Here is a 15428-nt window from a genome sequence, read left to right as displayed (position 1 = left end):
GCCTAGAAGGGCAGATTTTTAATGTTCCCAACACATCGAAATGATAAATGTTTGAGATGATGGATGTGCTAATCACCCTGATTTGATCATTATACATTGTATATATGTATCAAAATGTCATACTGTACCCCATAAATGTGTACAATTATTGTGTCAATTTAAAATAATAATAAAATCAAACAAAATTTAAAAAGAAAGAAATGGGCAAAGGACTTAAATAGACAGTTTTCCAAAGAAAACAGCCAATAATTACATGAAAAGACACTCAACATCACTAATCATTAGGGAAATGCAAATCTAAACCACAATGAGATACCACTTCACACTCAGTAGCATTGCTATTATTTAAAAAACAAAAAAGATAGAAAAAGAAAATAAGTGTTGGCAAAGATGTAGAGAAATTGAAACCTTGCGCACTGGTTGTAGGGTTGTAAAATGGTGCAGCCACTATGGAAAACAGTATGGCAGTTCCTCAAAAAGTAAAAATGATTTACAGTATGATCCAGCAATGCCACTCTGGGTGCATACCCAAAATAACTAAAAGTAGGGATTCAAGCAGATGTTCACACCTCCATGTTCATAGCAGCATTATTCACAGTGACCAAGAGGTGGACGTAACCACGGTTGCTATCAGCAGATGGATAGGCAAACAAAATGTGGTGTGAGCATACAAGGGCCTCTCATTCAGTTCAGCCTTCCAAAGGTAGGGGAGTTCTGACATGTGCTGCGATGCGGATGAACCCTGAAGACATGATGCTAAGTGAAATAAGGCAATCACAGAAGGACAAACGCTGTAGGGTTCCACTTACGTGAGGAACTTGGAGTAGTCAAGATCATGGAGGCAGGAGGTATGGCTGCCAGGGGATGGGGGAGGGGGGAGAATTAGTGTTTAATGGGTGCAGATTTTCAGTTTAGGAAGATGGAAAAAGTTCTGGTGGTGGAGGGTGGTCATGGTTGCACAGCAATGTGAATATACTTAATGCCAGTGACTTCTACACTTAAAAATGACTAAAATGGTAAATTTTTTGTTATGTATATTTTGCCACAGTAAAAAAAATAGAATAAAAAAAGAGTTAATACTTAGACTCTTCCCAAAATATACAGTAGGAGGGAGCACTTCCTAACACATTCTCTGAGGTCCTCATTACCCTAATACTATGGCCAAACATGTCACAATAAAAGAAAACTGCAGACTAATATCCCTTATGAATATTGATGCAAAAACCCTCAACAAAATACTAGCAAACCAATTCCAAGGACACATTAAAAGGATTATACATCATGACCAAATGGAATGTATCCCAAGAATGCAAGGGTTATTCAACATAAGAAAATCAATCAATGTAATACACCACATTAGTTGAAGGAGGGAAAAAAAAAAACAAAACGTCATTTCAACAGATGGAGAAAAAGCATTTAACAATGTTCAACACCTTTTCATGATTAAAAAAAAATACACTTAGCAAAATAGGAATAGAAGGGAACTTCTTTAACATGGTAAAGGGTTTTTATGAAAAACCCACAGCTAACATTATACTCGATGGTGAAAGACTGAAAGCTTTTCCCCAAAGATCCAGAACAAGACAGGATTGCACTACAGGTATTCAGCATCATGATGGATGTCCTAGCCAGAGAAATCAGGCAAGAAAAAGAAACAAAAGGCATCCAAGTTAGAAAGGAAGAAGAAAACTCTTTCTATTTGCAGATAACATGATTTTACATATTGATAATCCCAAACAATACACACAGACACAAAAATGCTACTAGAGCTAATAAACAAATCCAGCAAAGTTGCAGAGTACAAAATCAACACACAAAAATCAGTGGTGTTTCTATTCACCAGCAGCGAACACTCTGAAAAGGAAATTAAGAAAATAATTTTATTTCCAATGACATCCAAAAAAATGAAATAGCTAGGAATAAATAAATAAGGAGGTGAAGGATTTGTGCAATGGAAACTATAACACACTGATGAAAAGCAGTTAAAGACCTAATTAAACAGGAAATCATCCCATGTGCATGGATTGGAAGATTTTATATTGTTAAGATAATGATTTTATATTGTTAAGATAGTGATACTTCCTCAAGCAATGTTTAGATTAAATGCAATCCCTATCAAAATCCTGGTGGCCTTTTTTGCAGACATGGAAAAGCAGATCCTCGAATCCATAGGGAATTGCAAGGAGCCCTCAAATAGCTACAAGAATCTTGAAAAAGAAGTTGTAGGACCCACATCTCCGTATTTCGTAACTTACTACAAAGCTAGAGTAATCAAAACTGTATGTACTGGCAGCTAGACATATAGGCCAATGGACTACAATTGGATGTCCAGGAATAAACCCAAACTTCTATGGTCAATTGATTTTTGACCAGGGTGCCAATTATCTTTCTTTCAATGACAATTCAGTGGGGAGAGAATAGTCTCTTCAACAAATAATATGGAGGAAATTGGATAGCCACATGCAAAAGAATGAAGTTGGACCCTTACCTCACTCCACATACAAAATTAATCAATCAAAGAGCTAAATAGAAGAGTGAAAACTAGAAAATTGTTAGAAGAATGCATAGGGGCTAAATCTTCAAGACTTCAAAATTGGCAGTGGATTCTTAGGTTTGACCCCAAAATCATGAGCAAAAAAAGAAAAAATAGATAAATTGGACTACATCAAAATTTAAAAGTTTTGTACATCAAAGGACATTATCAAATATGTGGAAATACAATCTACAGAATGGGAGAAAATATTTGCAAATCACATATCTGACAAGGAGTTAATATCCAGGATATATAAAGAACTCCCACAACTCAACGACGAAAAGACAAACAACTCAATTTTTAAAATGGGTGAAGGATTGGAATAGACAGTTCTCTAAAGAAGATACATATTAATAAATGGTGAACAGTCACATGAAAAGATGTTCAACATCTTTGGTAATTAAGGAAATGCAAATCAAAATCACAATGAGATATATCACTTCACACCCAGTATAATAGCTATAATAATAACTTTGTAAAAATGGAAAATAACAATTATTGTCAAGGATGTGGAGGAATAGGAACTATGGTACATTGCTGATAGGAATGGAAAATGTATTAATAGCAGCTGCTGTGGAAAAAGTTTGGCAGTTCCTTTAAAAATTAAGCATAGAATTACCATGTGACCAGTCCCAGGTATAACCCAAGAGAGATGAAGAGATTTGTCCACATTCGTGAATGTTTATAGCAACATTAATCATAATAATCAAAAGGTGGAAACAACCCACACGTCTGCCAGGGGGTGGACGAATGAATGTGGTGTACACTGTTATTCAGCCACAGAAGGAAGGGAAGTACTGATGCACACTGCAGCGTGGGTGAACCTCGAAACACTGCGCTAAGTGAAAGAAGCCGGACATCAAAGTCACATATTGAATGATTCCTTTTATATTAAATATCCAGAATAGACACATTTACAAAAACAGAAAGGAGACTGGTGGTTTCCAGGGGACAGGGGAAGAGAGGAGGATGGGAGGTGATCGCTTAACGGGTGTGGGGTGACGAGAAGATTCTGAAACCAGAGAGATGGTTGTGCAATATCGTGAATACGCTGGATGCCCCTGAATTGTACTTTTAAAAGTGTTTAATTGTATGTTACGTGAATTTCAATTTAACTTTTTTTAAAAAGAGCCTAAGCTGTTGGTCTCTAGAGCCCAAACCATTGACTCCATAGTCACTGCTGTCACTGACGGTGAGCCTGAGAGGGGGAGACTGACCTAGGTGACACGGCAGGCCGGGGACAAGAGCTTAAGGGGCCTGGGTTAGGGCTGGGCCGTAGAAGTGTCTCCGGGGACTGAATGGGGCATGAGGGCTCCCGGCAGTCCCGGTGCAGGGTCTGTGGGGAGTAGGTCTGGGAGTCATGGCTCGAATGGGTGACCTCTGCCCTGACGGCTGCACACAGAGACGGCCTGAAGGCGAGGGCAGGGCGGGAGGCCAGGCTGGTCTCTCTACGTCACCTCTTCTCCTTCCTGCCCTGCAGATGTTGAACCTCTTTGTGGCTGTGATCATGGACAATTTTGAGTACCTTACGCGGGACTCTTCCATCCTAGGGCCTCACCACCTAGACGAGTTCATCCGGGTCTGGGCTGAGTACGACCCAGCTGCGTGGTAAGTGAGCCCCGCGCTCTGCGGTCCTCGGGATGGTCCACACCCACAGATCTCAGGACAGGGCAGGGGTGGCTTTGGGCACGGTCTGGGGCTCAGGGACCCATCCTGCTGCACGCGGGACGGCGCTGGTGTCGCCCCGAGCGGCACTTCCCTTTTCGGTCGCACGTGCCTTTGTGCAGCTCCGCGGCCTAGGAGGGCCTTTGAAACCCCTCAGCTCATTCCTCGGAGGGTGCCTGGGGGCCATGGACGGTTTTCAGGGGGTTGTGAGACTCGGGCTCTCACTGCACAGGAGTGCGCTGTGTTCTTCCAAGGCCTGCCACGTGAGGGCTTGTGGGGGCTCATGGGCAGGGTGTGGACAGCACAGCCACACCACCCTTCGAAGCTTGGAGGGCTTTGAGGGCAAAAGTGATGTGGGGTTTTGGAACAGTCCTCCAAAGGGCTTGGGGGTCTCCCTCTCTGCTGTTTCCCTTGAGGACAGGAGTCAACGTGCATCTCTATGTCCCCAGCCCAGGTTGCATGTGGCGGGTGCTCGGTGGACTGTCAGTGAAATCAGATGGGCTACCAGGAAGGCTCTAGTATGCATACGACCCTTTGGTCGTGGGGGCAAAGGTTTCCTGCGTTGCATAAGGGAGGGTGATGCCGTTCCAGACTGAGCAAGGGCCTCGTGAGTTGTCTGAGATCGTGTTCCCTGGCACACCAGTGTGTGTTCACCCTCAGGGCTGAGAGCACGTTTAGGAAGTCAAAGCAGCATGGATTCTCCATCTGTCCATCTGTCCGTTCCTCCATCCAACCACCCATTTACTGATTGGCTCGCTCACTCGCTCATTCAAGCAGTAGTCACGAGGGCTGCTCTCTGCAAGGCAGAACACAGGAGGTGGAGGGGCCAAGAGGCCTGGCTTGGGCGTCAGACCCAGCCTGCTCGGTGCCTTGCTTACAGACACTGCTCAGCAGACGTGCCGTGGATGAACAAGGCTCATTGAGTGTGTAGCCGTCCACCACGTCCTGTGCCCTGCGGAGGGGGTGAGAATGTGTGGGGCTGGGTGCAGCTGTGGCCCACCTCCTCTCTCCAGGCTCCCTGGCCTGCCCACATCCCCCACGCCCAGCTCTGTCTGCAGGCCCCGTGCTGCAGGGGAGGTCTGGAGGAGCTGCTCACACTCCTCTTGGTAAGGATCTCGCAGCCCACAGAGCTCCTCAGGTTCTGTCTGTTTTTCCTTAAGTTGGAGCTCTGCATGGGAGCACCCCGCAGACCCGGAAGACTCGGGGACTTGGCTGGGCTCCCTTGCCCTCTCCCATTCATTTAGCATCCCTGGACCGCCCCACCATCACCATCAGGACCCACAGGTGCTGCCCAGGGCCTTCCCAGCCCGGTGAAGTCACAGAGCCACTGGCAGCATCAGGTACCCTGGGACACAGACCTCCCTTGTCCAGGCTCTTCCAGGCCCACAGCGTCTCTCTGTGTGTTTTCATTTTAGTGAGAAATTTACAATTTTTACATAGTAAAAATTGTACGTAGAATGAGCATAGCGGTTATCTGTGTTTCATGGTATGTGTACACGTTTCATGACCGTTTTCATGGCTTTGGAGAACCCCATCACGTCTGATGCGTCAGCATGTTTGCCCTGCAGCGCCCGGTACTCGTCCTGGCGTGTACAGGCCCAGGGATGCTCACAAGGTCGGTGGTCGGGAAGGCCCAGGCAGGTTGGAGGGAGATTGGCCCCACCCAAGGCCCAGACCTTGTTAGGCAAAGGGTAGGAGAGACTCCAGTTGAGGGGGATTCAGGCGAGTTCTGGGAAGGTCATCCTGACTGAGGTCATCCTGTGGTCTGAGAGTTGCTGTTGTTTCTGGGAACATTTTTTTCTAGAGGAGATTGTGTTACAGAAGACAGAGATACTTTGTGACAGTGGTCCCCAACCTTGTTGGCACCAGGGACCAGTTTCATGGAAGACAATTTTTCCACAGACAGGGCAGTCCGGGGGTGGCAGGGCTCTGCAGCCGGGTCCCTAGCAGGCCGCAGACGGAGGGTGGGGACTGCGGCTTTATGGGCTGCGATTTGTACTGAAGGGCAAAGGCACAGCAGTGAAGGCCCGCAAGAGGGAGACGGCAGCCCTCAAATCTCCATGCCCTGCACACCCAGGTCTTCCCAGGCAAGAGCGGAAGTAGGGCACGCCGGAACCTGGGTTGGGCTGCGGCTCAGTGATCATGCACGGCAAAGGTTCAGACTGCTCCCCAGACTCCAGAGTTTGAGAACTGAGGCCCCCTGAAGGCACAGGCATGGGAGGTGCAATAGAGAAAGTGCTTATCGAAGTGTAGACAGCAGCATAGTAGCCTCACCTCAGAAGTGGCGCCTGCGAGATAATGCGCAAGACGCGCAGGCCTCGAAGTAGCACAGAGGCGGCCTGTGAGCGCACACACGGCTCTGCTTCCCTGGCAGCCCGGCCTGGAGCACAGCTTGCCTGCAGGTGCCGGGGAGGCAGGCGCATCCGAGCAGGTGGGGTCTGGTCCGCGTCCAGTGCCGCATCTCGAGCCTCTCAGTGACTTCCATGATGGATGCAGGGAAGTGGTTACCTTTATTTCCTAGGTGACCACTTGGATGTCTCCTCGTTCTCTGGGAGAAACTTTGAAACAACAACAAAACTTTGTGAAATTTCCTGTTTTGCGTATGCATGTTTGTGCACCTGTGTGACTATATGTGTACACAAGCACAGATGTGTGCATGTGTGTGCATATACATGGGTGTGTTTGTGCATGCGTGCACTGTGAGCACGTGTGCTGTGTGCATTGCACATGTGTGTATGTGTTCATAGTGTGTGCTGTGCATGCATGTACACAGGTATGTGAATGTTTTTGCACACAGGTGCATACACACAGGCATTGGCATGTGTGTGCACATGCATGTTTGTGCACATGTGATTATATGTGTATGTGTGTGTGCAAGTGAACTGTATGTGCATACCTGTGTGGTTGTATGTGGATATGTATGCAACATGTGTGCACCCATGTACATGTGTGTGCAGCTGTGTGTGTGCATGGGCTTGTGCACACGTGTGCCATGTGAGTATGGACGTGGGAGCATTTTATGCTCGTGTGCACATGCCTGTGAGCACGTGTGTGTGGACACGCATGCTGTGGCTTGATGAGGGAGGCATGGAGTTGTTGATTTCTGCTGCTGCCTTTTCCCAGCCTCCCTTCTGTTGTTGCTTCAACACTCTGTGGTGCAGTGTAGAGACTCAAAAGGGGAGTCACAGTCACGCTTCCTGGAGCAATCTGTCTGCTCATGTCTGTGTTCATCCGTCTGCACAACAAACATTTCCTGAGCGTCTGCCGTGTACTGGGGCAGGAGTCCGAGGTGCAGCAGGCACGTGCCCTGAGCACTCAGCCAAGCAGGTGGTGGGACAGCCGCATGGCCGTAGCTTGAGGCCCAGGCATTTCTGAGGCATGAGAGACCACGTCTGGCTTGGCGAGTCAGAGGACATGGTGTCTGAGCTGAACTGGAGGGAACAGGCTGGATCCAGTGCTCACGAAGGCTGAGGGGACGGTGCAGCGGAGAGAGGGAGGCTGGGCGGAGTGTGTCAGGCTGGAGGGACGGCTGGGACAGGTCGAGACAGAGGCCTTAAAATGTGCTCAGCAGGTAGCTTTGTTTTGTTGTGTGGACGGTGGGGACAGTCCTTGAATTGGGGAGTGACAGCATTAGGCCCACACTTTTTGTCTGGGTATCATGGGAGGTGGTCCTGGAGGCTGGGGGTCCCACGTGTGTCCAGCCCCCTTGTGTTGGTCCCCACAGTCCGACAAGCTCAGCAGGTACCTCGAGTGCACTGAAGTGGGGCTTCCTCCTCCCTCCCTCGTCTCCAGAAGTGTACTCAGCACCATCTGGAGCTGACGGGACTGCCGGGCCTCAGTGCAGGACAGAGAAGTGTCCGTGGTGACTGGGTGCCAGCCCTGGCGTGTCCCAGGGAGGGCGTGTTCGGGGAGAGAGGGACAGTCGGAAGGCTCATGGACACGTGCCTCTGTGGTTGCTGTGGGTGACGGGGCTGGGGGTCAGAGGGGGGCACACAGAGAGGGGCCTTGACCAGCCTGGAGGCCCAGGGAGCGCCGGGGGGCGGGGGGCTGTCAGAGAGGGAGCATGTGGGCAGGCCCCGGAGAGACAGGCAGCACAGGCCACGGCACAGCGTGAAGAGTGCGGGGCTCGGCGTGGGCTGGCAGGTGTAGACGTGCGGTCTGCCTGTATGGAACTCGCTGGTGTTCTGTATGGAGTGTCTCCTGCCTACATTGGGCTCCAGAAATTATGTCCGTGTTGCCGCACCTCCTGGGGAGCTCCCAAACCCAGTCCCCTGGCAGGGCGCCGCCTGTCTAGCGTGCCCTTCACCTTCCACGCCTGTGCGAGGCCAAATCTTCCCATTGTAGGCTGGGAGGGTGGGCGGGATGGGTTCCATCGTGCCTGTGTTGCCATAACCTGTGACGTTTCCTTTCCAGTTGCCGGATTCATTATAAGGATATGTACAGTTTGTTGCGTTGTATTGCGCCACCCGTTGGCTTAGGGAAGAACTGCCCTCGTAGGTTGGCCTACAAGGTTTGCAACTTCAGAGCCTCCATCTGACATACTTCCCTGCCCGAAATGCAAACACAGCACACACTCCCTGCCTGGTTTGGGAATGACAACACCTCACCTCTCTCCTCCCGCCCTGCCCCGCACTCCAGCCTCCTGGACGCTTTGGTTCCCTGTCTAATCCCCCTTGACCCTCCAGCTGGCTGGGGACAGGCAGCCTTGTGAAAGTGCACAGAAAGCTTTCTGGCTGGGCCATGACGACCAGGACCAGCTGGCTGGGGGAGCTGGGGGCTAGGTCCCACCTGCACCAGGGAAGCAGCTGGCTCACCCCGTTTTTCCTCTGAGCTCTTGAGGGTGGGCTGATGGTCAGACAAGTCAGAGGCTGAGGGCCCCAGAGGAGGGGGATGTGGAGACAGGTTCACCTGTGGCAGCTTCCCCTCTGGGTCGGAAGAGCCCAATAACCCAGCAGTTGTCCAGTCCCTGGGAAAGAGAGAGCAGAGGCAGGGTGCAGAGCAAAGAGGAGCCTTCCTGCTTTGCCTCTGGATTGGTCTACTCAGCTCAGCCGAGTAGCCGCCTGGTCTGGAACTGTGGGTGGAGCGAGGGCCCCAGGGCAGATCCACCTGCCAGGAAAGGCTGTCCCCTTTCTCTCCTGGGCCACCTGGCTGCATGTCTGGGACCCCCAAGGTGATAGGCAGGTGTCCCGGGATGGCCTCTCCACTTCAGGAAGACTCAGTTGTTGGAGCCTTTGCGTTCCAGGCCCCACACTGGTGGCTCCTCCTCTGTGTGGGCCCCAACCTGGCCCCTTGCCATCAGAGCCGGTGCCAGAATAGCACCAGGCCACATCCTGCCAGCTCCCCTCCCCACGGTCCCCCATTTCCCGCCCAGCCCTGACCCCAGCAGCAGCCCTGCCCTGGGCTGGCCTCGGGCGTCTCTGGGCTTGGAGCAGGACTTGCCCCACGGTCAAGTTCAGCTCTAGAGCCTTGGGGCTCCCTTCTAGTTTTCTGGTTGGCTTTAGATTTTTCTCCGCTCTTTTAGCCTGTAGCCTCACTTGGAAGCAAATCTGACCATTACAGAAAGCCGATGTTTCTGCTGTGGCCTCAGCCGCAGCCCATCCGCCTCACTTCTGTCTGCCAGCTCTGCCGGCGTGGTGGAGCAGCTCTTGTCTGAGTTGGCATTATCTGTGGTTTCTAAAGAGTAAAATCAGAAATTGACAACCCAAAGCCGCCCCGATGCAGCCCTTCCTCACCCCTCCATGTTCATTAGCTCAGACGTCACCCTGCCGCTGCCCGTGTGGGCTGGCCGAGGAGGTGAGGCGGGGGCGGGGGGCCAGGAGGGTCACGCCAGGCAGAGCAGCCTCATCTCACCGTGACCGTGGCATCTTGCCGACACTGATTAACTGGATCTGTTTTCTTGTCTGCTTCCTCCCGTCCCGCTCCCCGCTCCGCCCCCGCTGCGCGCCTCCTCCTGTGGACCCTGTGCCTTGGCCTCTCTGGGACGGGTTTCCAGTGGGCGCATCAGTTACAATGACATGTTTGAGATGCTGAAACACATGTCCCCACCTCTGGGGCTGGGGAAGAAATGCCCTGCTCGAGTTGCCTACAAGGTAGACCCCGACCCTGTGCCCCACCCCGGGAGGCTGTCTGTTCTCACCAGGAGGGCGCCCTCTGGCTCTCACGCCTCCTCGCAGGGCTTGCTGGCTGTCTGTCTGCCGCTCTGCTGCGTGCCCCGCCGCCTGGCTGTGTCTTGCTCTCCAGCCCTGCCCTGCCTGTGCCTCCTTCCCAGGCAGTGGGCATGGCCACCGGGATGCTGTCTGTGCACTGGCCCCTCTGAGAGCCACCTAGAGGCTCAGGAAGACAAGCCAGGCCCCCCATCCCCACCTTTTCAGTCTCTCTTTCCTTCCTAGGAATGAGGGGCTGGACCACTTATTTTGACACAGATCGTTTCCATTCTGGGCTCTGGGCCACACCCCAGATGCTCTGTCCCCTAAGCCCTCGGCATGGGTAGAGTCATCCAGCCCTTTGGGTTGGGTCCTAGTGGGTGACTGGAGCTTGCAGGGCCTCTGGTGCTTCTGCATAACCCCTGTCCCCAGCTCAGCAAGTGCAGATGGTCCCTGGGCCCAGGCTGTGGTCTGCAGGGGCTTCCAAGGCTCCACAGTGGGAAGGAGGCACCGTGGCACTAAGGAGCAAGGGTGTGAGGGAGAGGCATCTTGCTGTCATTCCTGGGGCTTCGGGGGTTTCAGAGGGGCTTTGCAGGATGGGGACAGCCTCAGGGGCCCACGAGCCACAGGGGGCTGAGTTGCAAGGAAGGGAGTAAACTGAAGGACGCCCCCAGGCCTCCCTGCTGGTGGGCAGGCACACCATAGGGCCCCACCCAGTGTGTCAGCATACCCCACCCCTCCAGCACCCGACTCACCCAAGAGCCCTCCCTCAGACCCCGTGCTCTCTGACGATCCGTGACCTGCGGCTCAGCCAGCACACGCCTGGAGCCCTCCTGCGGCCCCCTCTGCCTGAGAGAGCTGCCCACTACAGTGTCCAGCTCTCTGGTTCTGTGGACATCTCCTGTCCACGCTGCCTGTCTCTGGACTCCAGATCTGGGTCTTTGTCGCCCGGTTCAGTACAGCCTGTGGGGCTGAGCAGCTGCTCTGTGCCAGACCGGACCCCTCTGGTGTCCTCAGTTCCTGTCCTGCCCTGCGCGTTGTGCCTGCCTGAGGCCCTGCATGCGAGGCTGCAGCTTTGTCCCAGGAAGGAGAGCTCTGTCCACCTGACACGCGGGGCCAGGTGGCCAGCAGAGCCGTGATAGAGCAGCCCTCGGCACCTGCCCAGCTGTGCTGGCTGACTCTGCCAACTTTGAGGTTCTGGGCAAAGAGACCAAGCCTCAGGGTGGGGTGTGGGTGGCTGGGCAGGGTCCAGGACTCGGGCAGAGATGCCTGTTTGCTCTGGCCTCACCCCTCTGCTTCTCTGCGAGATTTGTGGCCTTCCAGGGATGGGGGTGGGCAGACGGGAGCCCCTGGTGAGCAACCCTCCAGTGCCTGGATGGAGCTCTCCTTTCTTGGAAATCACCTGCCTGCTCTCCCTTCACTCCTACCCTAGACTTTCCTTCATGGAGAGGAATTCCTCAGCCTCTCACACTGCTGTTGGTGCTGGTCTGCAGGGATGCCATGCTCGGGGAATTGGGTTTTTCCTGGTGTGCAACACACATGTGATGTTAGAGGTCCTGGGACCATGATTGGATGTGTCCAGTGGGGCTTTGCCAGCATTCGGGAGACAGAGTCTGGCTCATGTCTGCAGCCCCCCCATCCACAGCCACCCCAGCCATCAGGCTGAGGACTCTGGACTTGGGGCCAGGATGCTTGGGGCAGGACTGCGTGGCCCTCACCAGAGAAGGGGCTGAAGGCTTGCCTGCCACAAGGCGCAGGCTGGGGAGAGGAACGCAGACCCCAGGGAGGAGTTCCTGTGTCTAGCTCTCATCCCGGGGCAAAAGACAGGGTGGACATGACCCTGGGGCTCCCCTTGGCCTCCGCATGCTCAGTACATCACACAGGCACCTGGGACCCATTTCCTCTTGAGCTCTCAGAGCATGAGGCTCTGAGCAGCTGCTGGCTGTGCCCGGAGGACCGTGGCACACACACATGCCTGTCTCCAGCTGCTCTGTCCCTGAAGAGAGAAGGGGACTGTCCATGCGAGGGTGACAGGAGCAACACTACAGGGTACTGCCCCATCTGGTCCGCAGTGCAGCAGCCTGGCCTGCTCCGAACCAGCCCCCAACTGCTGCTGGCTAAGCCTGAGGCCCTGGGCAGTCCCATCTGTCCTGGGTCCTTCCAGCTGGAAGGAGCTGGTCTCTAAGGCTTCTCTCGATGCCGTGAGTTGAGATGGGCTCTGCTTTCAAGTGACATTATGTGTCTCTTCCTGGCCCCCATCTGGGTGGTGAGAGGCAGAAACCTTGCTGGACCTGCCTAAAGCCAGGGTGTCAGCTGTGAGGGTGTCCCACTGCGAACTCGGCCTCAGAGAGGCCCTGGGTAGATCTGTGACGACAGAGGCCCTCCCCTCTGTCTGTGGCCACCCCCAGAAGCCCCATCCTGGGCCCCCTCCCTCCTCAGCTAGGCCACACACCCTTTTTTCAGCCACAGGCAGGGGTCCCCCTTACTGAGGATGTGCCTGTTCATTCAGAGGGATCAAGGCTTCTGGGCTAGTCCCATGCTGTAATCTTCACCTGGATTTCTACTTTCTGCAGCCAGGAAAATTCTCAGCTCAGATGGGGATGGGGTCCTGGGGTGAGCGTGAATGCTGGCAAAACTCCCAACCACCCAACCTCACTCGGGCCCAGGCACCTGCAGGGACCACCATCGGGAGGCCCAGCCTCCAGGGACCCCAAGCACTGTGTGGTCCTTGGGTGGGGTTTACCCCATTGGCCTGGCCCTGACCTGCCTCCACCTGTCCCCAGCGTCTCGTTCGCATGAACATGCCCATCTCCAGCGAGGACATGACAGTCCACTTCACATCTACGCTGATGGCCCTCATCCGGACTGCACTGGAGATCAAGCTGGCCCCAGGTGAGCAAGGCAGCTTCAGGAGAGGGGAGGCACCGAGCCCCTGCTGTCCTCGAGAGCCAGCCCCAGGCAGGCGTGCAGGGAGCAGGTTGAGGGGCCAGCCCTGCCCGGGGCGGGGTTTGAGGCAGCTGCGCAGCCACTGCAGGCTCTGGCTTTCCCCCCTGGTCATGGTCTGCATGTGAGCCATTTTCAGATAGGGAAACTGAGGCACAGTGAAACTTGATCAGTTGTCCAGGTTATTCAGAGCCCGTGGTAAAGCCAGGACACAGCCTGGCCCAGATCCTTTCCCAGGTGATGAGTCCGCGTGTTCTCTGCTCCCTGCCATAGCGAGCCCAGTCCCCCTGATCTGACTGATGGGACCTGAGGGGGACCTGCCCTGCCGTCACCTTCCTCCCTGAGTCTGTGCCCTGGAGCTCAGCTGTCTCTCTGCCGCGAGTGAGTCAGGGCCAGTCCCCTTTGCACACCAAGTCTCATCCTCATCCACCCAGGGACACCACACTGGCAGCTCCGTACTTTGTTTCTTGCCCTGTCCATTTTTCTCTTTCTCCTGGATTATTTGTATCAATATATAAACACACCATTGTTTCTCCCATCTTTAAAAAGTGTTCCTCTTCCCTTTCTATCAATTTCTATCATTTTTCTTCTTTCCTCCCTAGCAACCAGCTCTTTGAGAGACCAGTCTCTGGTTTCTCCTTCCCCACGTCCAGCTGGGCTCCCGAAGGCCGTCTGCAGCTTTTCTCCATTCTCACTCCCTCCTTTCCGAGACCATTTTATGTCTGTTTTTCTGGTTTCTGTTATCTCCCAAACTTGAGAGTGCCTGCATGACACGGAATGTTCTCTTCACCATCTACACTCCTTTATCATCTCACCTCTTCCCATGGCTTTAAACGGCATGTATTCCAATTTTGTACTTTCAGTTCAGACTTCTCCCCTGAGCTCCAGACCCGTATATCCCACACGTTGTTCACCGTCTGCACTTGGAGGCCCTGTGAGCTTCCCAAAGTTGACTTGCCCAGACTTGAGCTCCGGATGCTGCCCACAGCCCTCCTGTCTCTGTCAGTGGAAGCTCCATTCTTCCAGTTGCTCAAGCCAGAATCTTTGAAGTCATCCTTTTCTATTTTTTTTTTTCTTATCCCATTCTGATCCACGCCTGATGTGTTATCATATTTTTTTGAATCTACCTTTAAATGTACCCAGAATATGATCACTTCTTTCCCTTCCCCCACTGCCACCTCCTAGGCCAAGCCTCTGTTGGCTCTTGATGGGATCGCTACAGCAGCCATCTAACCCGTCTGCATCTGCCCTTGCCCCCTTCCATCTGCCTTCAACAGAGCAGCCAGAATGTTCAGGTCAAAAAGCAGACCAATAAAATGTAGAAACCCCTAGCTAGACTGATCAAGAAGAAAGAAGATGCAAACAAGCAATATAAGGAACAAAAGAGGGAGCATCACTGCAAATCCTGTTGGCATTAAAAAGATAACAAGGGAATATTACAAGCAACTTTATGTCAATTTTAACAGCTTAAATGAAATGGAAAAATTCCTTGAAGAGCACAAAACACCAGACTCATTCAAGAATAGATAACCTCACTAATACTATATCTGCTATATAAATTAAATTCAGAGCAGAAAAACCTTCCAATGAAGAAAATTCCAGGCCTAGATATTTTTGTTGGTGAAATCTACCATTTAAGGAAGAAATAATGCCAATTCTATACAGACTCTTCCAGAAAATAGAAAGAGAGGAAGTATTTCCCATCTTATTTTATGAGGCCGATTTACTCTGATACAAAAACCAAACAAAGACATGACAAGGGAAAAAAAAAAAAAAACAGACCAATATCCCTCATGAACATAGATACAAAGATCTTCAACACAGTCTTTTGGCAAACTAAATCCAGCAATATATAAGAAAGATAATACATGGTAACACAAGTGAGGTTTATCCCAGGAATGCAAAGTTGGCTCAATGTTTGAAAATCAATGCATATGATTTACCACACCAAAAAGGAAAACAATATGATTATCTCAAGAGACACAGAAAAAGCATGTGACAAAATTCAACATCTATTCTTGATAAAAAATATTCTATGTAAGCTAGGAATTAAGGGAAGCTTCTTCAATCATGTCATATCCTAGACATGATAAAGGATATCAATGGAAAACTAATGTTGTACTTAACAAAGAAAGAGTGACTCC

The 15428-nt window shown here is 51.9% G+C and overlaps 1 protein-coding gene across 1 annotated transcript in view; it reads left to right on the top strand.

Annotated features, from left to right (window-relative positions):
* Positions 1-15428, top strand: part of LOC105826139 (voltage-dependent N-type calcium channel subunit alpha-1B) — a gene marked incomplete at its 5' end in the record, with an annotated part of 125264 nt that overhangs the window by 97555 nt on the left and 12281 nt on the right. The window contains 3 exons of the mRNA XM_012664068.1: positions 4014-4141; positions 10191-10287; positions 13125-13233. Of these exons, the coding sequence (XP_012519522.1) occupies positions 4014-4141; positions 10191-10287; positions 13125-13233 (334 nt within the window). The remainder of the gene's footprint in view (positions 1-4013; positions 4142-10190; positions 10288-13124; positions 13234-15428) is intronic.

This window comes from Propithecus coquereli, unplaced genomic scaffold, assembly GCF_000956105.1.
Source record: "Propithecus coquereli isolate 6110/MARCELLA unplaced genomic scaffold, Pcoq_1.0 Scaffold858, whole genome shotgun sequence".
Taxonomy (NCBI): domain Eukaryota; kingdom Metazoa; phylum Chordata; class Mammalia; order Primates; family Indriidae; genus Propithecus; species Propithecus coquereli.
Note: the sequence above shows the minus strand (reverse complement) of the source record. Positions and strands in the feature narration are given on the sequence as shown.